This window comes from Adiantum capillus-veneris, chromosome 10 (genome assembly GCF_014529385.1).
Source record: "Adiantum capillus-veneris isolate H3 chromosome 10, ASM1452938v2, whole genome shotgun sequence".
Taxonomy (NCBI): domain Eukaryota; kingdom Viridiplantae; phylum Streptophyta; class Polypodiopsida; order Polypodiales; family Pteridaceae; genus Adiantum; species Adiantum capillus-veneris.
Window position 1 is genome coordinate 16271360 of NC_140940.1, and position 8940 is coordinate 16280299.

General features: G+C 38.4%; 1 protein-coding gene across 1 annotated transcript in view; it reads right to left on the bottom strand.

The window, feature by feature from the left end:
• Window positions 1–4221, bottom strand: part of LOC147448498 (FACT complex subunit SSRP1-like) — a 72713-nt gene extending 68492 nt beyond the window's left edge. The window contains exons 1-10 of the mRNA XM_086521082.1: window positions 3907–4221; window positions 2847–3032; window positions 2321–2426; window positions 2101–2237; window positions 1929–2012; window positions 1671–1765; window positions 1325–1433; window positions 1128–1214; window positions 579–671; window positions 299–496 (exon numbers count right to left, since the gene is read on the bottom strand). Coding sequence (XP_086377208.1) covers window positions 299–496; window positions 579–671; window positions 1128–1214; window positions 1325–1433; window positions 1671–1765; window positions 1929–2012; window positions 2101–2237; window positions 2321–2426; window positions 2847–3032; window positions 3907–3966 — 1155 coding nt within the window. The 5' untranslated portion in view covers window positions 3967–4221. The remainder of the gene's footprint in view (window positions 1–298; window positions 497–578; window positions 672–1127; window positions 1215–1324; window positions 1434–1670; window positions 1766–1928; window positions 2013–2100; window positions 2238–2320; window positions 2427–2846; window positions 3033–3906) is intronic.
• Window positions 4222–8940: the final 4719 nt, after the last annotated feature.

Genomic DNA, 8940 nt, shown 5'->3' on the forward strand with positions numbered 1-8940 from the left:
TTCAAGAGGTGGCAGCAAAGACCATACAAAGACATCTTTAGTGGCAGAAAGAAGGAAGCAGGTGCTCCATTGCAGAACTTGAGTATGATACAGGCGAGAATGCCCTCACTAAGAAAGACACGCCCTGCAGTTCAACCTCATCAAGATCCAACATTGAAGAATTATTTATAGTTTAACAGCTTAATTTAATCTCTTTAGGAGAGGCTTTCCCAGTTTCTTTAGGTTTTTTCTTTGTATATCATTCCTACAATAAGTTTAATTCAGCTTATGGTCAACAAAGAGTTTTTATTCGACCAACCTCATCATGAAGGATAAGAGTTGGTGGCTTTGGTAAAAAGAAAAATGCTTTCTCCAAGGGATACAAAACACCATCCTCTGCTTTCAAAGATGCTCTGACTGCATAGCCGTCTTGGCTGCTTCTGAATTTCCCTGGCCTTGTCACCTTCGCTCCTGATAAGCCTCGCAAGACTTGAGCAAACACCTCCACCTCAAGCCCCTATGCCGAAAGTCAAAGTATGAGACTAGCCAGAATCAAATTCAAAAATTTAAGCAGAGAGAAACTGGACAGCTAAACTGACTTGGTATGTTGCTTCGAGCCGGTCATTATACTTTGACGTCAGCAGGTCCTCACTGATGGTCAGGTCCAATTCAAGTGTGTCATCTGTCGAAAACTAACAAAAGAGGGAAGAAAACATGACACATGTTTGATGTCAAAAAGATGTCAAACACTTGGCACAAGTTTGTGAAAGTATCAGTGGACAGCTGTTTTGACAAAACCAGCAACAAGCACACCCATCTCGTAGGTGATATGCAAACTCCATTTCTACAGGCAATGCAGGACTCCAGATACACCTTACCTGCATAACTTCCCCTTACTGAACAATTCTCATCTCACACTAAAGCACCTCCCAATACTTTGCCGATCAATACATCATCTCCCCTCCCCAAATTTTCTTGCCCCTTCAAACCCCAAACACTCACCAGTCTCACAACTATGCACATGAGAAATTTGAATGATGCAACAATGTGCAGGCTTACTTCAATGAGATGAAAAAGGTGTGTAAAATTACCTGTTAAAAAAAAAAAAAAGCTTACTTCAATGAGATGAAAAAGGTATGTAAAATTACCTGCAAGACGATGTGGGGATAAAATGTCTGTCCTTTTCGTATGGGAGGATCCAGCGAGATTACTACGAAAGTGTGTGGCTGATTGGACTGGAGATGAAAAAAAATGTACCCATGAGATATCACGATCCGTATGATAATATGTACAGTCCTTCTGATAAACATTCTTGCAAAATGAGAGTGCTAAAGAATACCCCTACCTTTGGAATGACAAAAAGGCGAACAACGCTAGTATATTGAATCTTGAAATCATTGGCTTGACCTTGCAAGCGTAAAAAGGAAAGATGCAATTCCACACTGTATCGACCCCTGGCGGTATCAAAATATAAACATGAAAACTATCAAAACATATCAAATGTCTCTTCCCTTTTTTGTTCCGAGTAAATCATGTCATCTGCAATCACAAAAGGCACCAAGACAAAGCGACCGCAACTCCCAAGGAGAATGAACCAGCATACAGCAGTAAAAATATGAGCATTTTATTGTTCTTCCTCTGAAATGATAAGCAATCTGCACGTTTAATTTGTCTTAAAACACAAAATTTACCTTGGAGTTAATATAGTAACCTCCCTGAAAACAGCAACCGCTTCAGCGGCTGAAGACGCCACATCTGCCATGGAGAGAATTTTGTCGCAAAACACCTAAACGGTCAAGTATGCCATAGCGTTAAATAAAGAACCCAAGAAATTACTATGGTTTAGTATTGAACACAGAGAACTGGCCTAAACCAGCTACTTTGGAATCCCATAATAAAATTCTGAGACATGCTCAAACGAACAAAAGCATCTGTGTCAATTCCCAGACCTGAGCTGGCGGATTGTTATCATCTCCGACATAAGTAGTATTTGTTGTAGGCACATGAAAACTCATCTCCATCAAACAGTCTTTCTAAACAGGCAAAAAAAAGAACCAACAAGTAAGTCCAATCTGGGAGAGAGCCACAAACCCAAAAAAACCAAATAAAAAAGCAAATCACCTCGTTTGCACCAGTAGTGTCATCCACATGAAATTCCAATAGAACGTCATTTTTTCCTTGCAGTTGTGTCTGTGAAACATCTGCTAATGACAATTCAAAGGCCTGCTTGCCTCCAACTTCAAATGATAGCATGTTCCCTAACCATAATACACATGTTAGAGAGAGAAACAAGGAAATAAGAGTAATTCATAAAAATATAATGCATGACAACAGTTCACACCGTTTAGGTCTGCTTGACCCCAGTTTCTTCCGCTGACTGAAAGTGGCTTATCCTCAGGGACTACGCCCAAGTTTATGGACATAAAATTAGATAGCGTAGAGACATCCTGAACAATCATAAGAATCCAAGAAATAACATTAGCAGCCCGAATCATATGCAGCTACAAACCTAACCCTTTCCAATAGACCATCAATACAAGATTCAATTGTCAAACTTAAACAAAGGAGACTTCAACAGAGCAGTACACATAACAAAAGAAGACCTTCCTGAGCAACTAAAACTGTGACAAGAAAAGAGGACTGTAATAAAATACTTTCAAATAATGTACACAATCATCCTCTAATTATACAGAATGTCCATTAATGTAAAGCCTCTATTTCCGCAATTTAGTATCCTCACTATCTTTGTATCTGTATCTGCTATTATGTTGAGTTATGACCCAAATAGGTGCTCTTGCTTGCAAATTTTTAAGACATAGAATGACACCCTAAGGACAATCAATAAACCTTCACTTCAGTATGTAAACCTGTTCTTTGAAACCATTGAACTTGACATTGGACCCTGCTTTCAAGCGCACACCAAGTTGATAGCCTCTAGGAACACGAGTCCAGCTTAGGCTAGAAACATCTGCCTTCGAAACCTCGACCACCTTACCACCGCCTGTCTTTCTCCAAACAAAGCCACCAGCATAAATCTTTAACTGCCCTGAATTCTGAAAAAAGAAGTGAATCACAAAGACACACTACTAGTTAAATATATACACTTTACACTAAAATGATTATTCATTTTTTGTTGATATACTATGTTTGACATGCCTTGCTCCCTCCCTCCCTCTCTCTTTTCCATAAACAATCATTGAACCAATGCCATGTAATACAAAAAACTATTAAATTTGTTAATTTATAGTTGCCTACAAGAAAAATGACAACTAATTTACTAAGTAGGTAGCTTCTAATGAGCAAACCAAAAAAAAGGGCAAATATACAAGCATGTACCTCGATAAGGAAAGTGAAAGTTATAGACTAACATCAGGCATCCACAACACAATATTATCAACTCTATCATACATAGTTGTGAAGAACTCGGTGTCAAATGCTCCTTCACAGACATGAGCATACATCACTGCAAAGTTCTGTGAACTACTTTAAGTTGCGACTCTAGGGATCCAAGGGAGACTCACCCATGATGAAGCCTACCACTAAAAGGAAACAGTTAGATAGAATTATAACAACAAAAGATAAGAACAACACATATTGAAAAACAGCCTAAGACAAAATACATCCGTGATTCATGTCTTGAACAGAAAGATTAAAATTCAATTTTTGCTGGCCCCGAGTTCTATTGGGAATTGAAGAGGTTGGGTAAGCCAGAAAGACAAGTAACCATGATGATTCGTCCTGAACAGAATTATATTAAAACTCAAGCAAAAACCACAGTGGAATGCAAAGAAGAAAAAATTTGAGGACAGAAAAAAAAAGAGAGGAAGTCGCAAACAATGTTCTGCATGCACCAAAGCTGGGAAAACCCTAATTTTTTACGAAAAGAGGTAGAGGCATTTAAGTTTTGCGGAAAGAAGGAGTACTTACAGCACCGCCGCGACCGCCAAGCATAATATTTCCAAACTGGTGAACGTTTTCTGACGCCATATTCACACGCTTCAATGCTAGTCCTGCAGCGGGCACGAAGGGGAAGAAGTGGCTTCCTTTGCTTCCCGCGCTATTTTTTTCAGTTCAAGCTCTCAGAAGCAGTTCAAACGGCAGCTAACCATAGATGGTAAAGACCCAAGTTCAACTCTCCACTGCCTCCAAAGGAAAACGAACAGTTTGCATTTGAAAGAAGTCCAAAATCGTATGGTAAGAGAGGGGTGTAGAGTGAGCCTCCCGCGGTGATGCTGCCTAAAGAGAAGCTACTTAATAACTATTTTGTGCTTTCATAAATACACCACTTAAACAACATTTTTGTCCAAGACATCCCTCTCCCCTGGAACATTTCAATTGAATAAGCAAATCCTCAAAGACTTACTTGTGTGCCTTGCATCCACTTAGCTACCATATCAAGAATTATGATAGATTACGGATTATAATGTGTGACATGAAGCCTAAACACATCTATAAGAGATCCCCTCTCCAAGGGTACTAACAATTTACATCTTTCATTAATATAACGATTTCAATGTACATCAGAGTGCGTAAGCAACAACATAGGGGAGAGAATTCTCACGCTCGACCAAGCCTGGAGTTTAAACCATGAGCAAGACTGAACCCAAAGCTACTTAGCCACTAGTGCTACCCTTGAATGTGTTTGAATGAAAGCGCATGCAAAAAATGACCAAGTTGAGGGTGAATATATGTGTATATTGTTTCTAAATGAAAAAGAGAGAGAAAGAGTAGTGGATAGTGAAATACAATGCATAGATGGACACGAGAATATATGAGAGAACCTTGCAATGCCCCAACCAAAGCTAAATGAGCAGAACCATGAATTTGTGCCACCAAAAGTGAGTACATCATAACTTTAGACCAAATATGATTTGTAAGGGCACCGAAACTTGTATGGGACCAAATAGTCCACCCATCCATCTACTATTATTATGGACAGAGAGAATCTCACTTCCCTAAAAGCAAGCTAGAACACCTCTATCTTGTGCCACACTGCGAATAAGGCCACTTCATCTCCCTCCATGAGTCCGAACTCTGAAAGGATTCCAAGTACTTATCAGTAGTAGGGTATCAACACCAACCAAACAAGTTTACGCGCCATGTATCTTTGCTTAACCTTACCCAATGCAAGGTCAGCCCCCCCAAACATGAATAAGTTGTACAGACTTGGCACATATCTTTCTGGTCGACTTATTAGTGTAGGTCCCATGGAAAATCCTACCTTAGCCAACCCCTCCTACATACTTGGCACGGATCTTTTAAACGGATCTTTCTGTCCAACTTATTAGTGTAGGTCCCATGGAAAATCCTACCTTAGCCAACCCCTCCTACATGGACAATGGGGACAACCCCATAAATCTTTCCCTAATTGTTTGTGTAGTGTAAATTTCTAAGCGGTCATCTATAAGATCTTCAAATTTTGGGTCTCTTTTAAAAATAAAAAAATAGATATCAATATCCTTTTCACTAAATTTTGGTTTAGAATGCTTTGTTTGGTAGTGTTGTAAGGTTTTAAAGTGAGAATCAAAGTCGTTTTCATGTTCCAATAGATCGGATGGACATTTGGTTTAGTTTTTAGAAAAATCCTTTTTTTTAGTTTTTTCATGTTTTTTGTGCTTTTTGGTGCTTCTTTGCATAAAGCAAGACCGGATCCTTAATTTACAAATCTCGAGGAAGCTATGGTTCAATTTTGTAAAAATTTGCTTTTCGAACGTTTTTAACGTTATTTTTAGCTTTGTATGATTTTTAGTGCTTTTTAGTAAAAAAAGAGCTCGCTTTCTTGTTCCGGTGGATAAAGGGAACCCATGGTTCAATTTTCGAAAATTTTGTCTTTTTTTTTAAACGCTATTTTTTACCACGAATTGGTCAAGCTGTTTATATATGATGTATGATTTATTTTAGTCAATTGATTTCAAGTGTTGGGTGTCCATAAACTTATATGAGGGTATATGGTTAGTCAACCCGAACAGTGCATATAGATATGAATAAAGTGGCTTTCTTTTCATGTTACCGTTTGATGCATGAGTCTCATATGGGCAAAGTGATGTGATAAGGTGTTAGTATATATTATGGAGATGAGCTTGATGCATTGGTTTGAGGTCAAATACCAAAAATGGCAAAAGTTGTTTTTTGCATATATGTGAAGCTATGGTTTATGGTTGATTAAGGTGACCGAGCTATTTTGCATCCTGGTTATGTTGATGAAATGATGTCATATGGAACCTCACGGATGGATGTGGATGCCTCATGTGCATGTGTATGTTGCTTTCCACCCTTCTAGGTGCTCTATGTGTTAAGAGGGTGAGGTGCAGTCGCATGGTTGGGTATTGTCAAAAGTGGATTTTGATATCATGTGGATGCCTCATGTGCATGTGTATGTTGCTTTCAACCCTTCTAGGTCAAAACTAGCTTTATGTGTTAGGAGGGTGAGATGCAGTCACGGTGCATCACTTATGCATGGTTGAGTATTGTCAAAATTGCATTTTGATATCATGTTTAGTTGTTGGTTGGACTTATTTTATGCATAAAAAGTTCATGTCTGAAGGACCATGCGTGTAGGTTTACTTTGATTGCAGTGGATATGTCAAACTCCAAGTGTGGGAAGTCGGTTCAGTATGGAATATGGTTTATGGTCAAGGGTTGAGATCCCTCATGCATTATGGTTGTGATTTGTTATTGTGGAAGCCGATGTGTTTATTGGATCTTTTTTCGTGATATAGTTGCACTTTCGAAATTTTTCCAATCGTATTATGAACTAAAGTGGTCTTGTAGGATTGGATGTGCATCACCATGAGTTGGGTGGGGTGCTCACCCATGTGATGTGATTGGATTATGATTTATGGTTCTTGGGTTGGATCAAGAAATTGTTTTTTATGGTTCATAGTGGACGTGTAAGGATAGAGACCCTGTACAATCTGACTGCTTAGAAAAGATTGTTTGTGCATATGGAAGATGCTATTGTGATTGGACTCGTGTGTTATGTTTCTCAGGGGATTTCTAATCACCGAGCAAAAAAAATCGAGCGAAGACAAATTCGAGCAAATTGATACAATAGTAACAACGGTGAAAGAAAAAAATTATGTCATGCACATTACCTTCACTACACAAATCTAACACTCAATCGACAAAATTGAGATTTTAGAACCAATATGAAAATTAAATACGCGAGGCACAAGCAATCTCTTCATATTTGAAACATATACAATTCAATTCCATGTGGCGCACCTCCTCTCAAAAATGCTAAAAGAAAAAAATAATGTCAACAATGGTGAAAGAAAAAAATTAGGTCATGCACATTACTTTCACTACACAAATCTAACACTCAATCGACAAAAAATGAGATTTTAGAACCAATATAAAAATTGAATACCGGAGGCACAAGCAATCTCTTTATACTTGAAACATATACAATTCAATTCCATGTCGCATACCTCCTCTCAAAAATAAGTTGTAAAAAATTTGGCAAGCTCCATTTTACTAATTACCAAAAGTTCAAGTCAAAACTTCTTGTTTCACCTAAGTTCGTTGGAAGCTTGTGCAGCATTGGCTTCTAAGTTGCCTCTTAATTCTCCGAGCCCTCCTAATTGCAAATTTAAGGATAAAGTAAAGCTTGAAGAGGTGCCTTTTGCAGAACCTCCAAATTGCTGCTTTATCTGATCATTTTGCTTTTGGAGCCACTTTCCTTGAGACAATTTCTTGCCTAACGTCTATTGTGAGATCAGTAGACAAAAACGATACGACTAGAGCCGACCAAAGCCAAATGCAAGTTCTTCTACAGAGGAAAGGACCAAGTCTCAGTTGCATTTGCCTGTTGGATGCAGAGATAAAGTCATGAAGCAACAATTCCTTAAAACTTCTATATTGTGAGTGCTCTCACTGTTAAAAACACCCAAGGCCATGGCACAACTAGAGAATAATCTACTCCTAGGATATCCATGCAAGATTGAAAGAATCTTTTAGTCCTAGCTCAGAGAATGGTGATTTACAACTTCCAAAGCCTACCATATCTTTTGCAACAATAGGTAAACAAGAGCAACTATCACAGGAACAGAGGTACAAAAGAACTGTTTCTTCTACATGCCGACGTCTATGGCTACAATCCAATGTCCCTCCAATCTTAGTACTGTCGTCTGTGACTTAGGATAAATATGAATATCATTAGCGCTATGGGGTATACCATGTTGGAATGAATCGAGAGTGTTGGTTCGAATCTTGACTTATGTTGAACAGAGTTCGTGCTCATTCGTAGCCTGCCCTAGTTTGGATCTCGAGTTGTGTTATACAAAGTTCGTGCTCATTTGTAGCTTATGTTCAAACATGTTTGGTGGAACGAACTGCTGACTGGTTAATCTACTAAAGTAGGTTGTCCTCGCGGCTACATGGCAGGCTCTCAAGGATCCCATATCCTTGAGAGTATGATATTTAGCAAGAGCCAGATTGTGTGGTCGTGATCCTATGGACAGGAAGCAGTAAATGGGCAAAACGCAGCAATTGTAGGTGCGAGTGAGAAAAGCGACAAAAAAAAAAATCATACACAAAAGCTTGGAGTCCAACTCATTTTGACAAATCCTATTTTTTTCAAGGGAAAATTATCAAAGTACCCCTCTAATTATTTGTGGAAATCCTCAAAATACCCCTCATATTTTAGAAATTCTCAAAATACCCTTGTATCTATTTTGGTTGGATTCTTCAAGATTTTCTAATCTTTATTCCTTTGCGACAATTGAGATCCGTTTTTGAGTGCTTAGCATGGAGTTTGTCACAAATTACCTCACAAAAAGGGCAATTATGTTCAAACAATAATGAAGCAATTCGTCTCCAGAGCCTACATAACCAACTCAAATTCTAGTTTTAGCATGTTGTATTGATAGACAATCAGTGTTCTTATGAAAAGCTTCAAAAGAAAATTATCTTTGGAGAAATTTAATCTCATAACCGGGCGTATTTTGGGAATTTAGGACA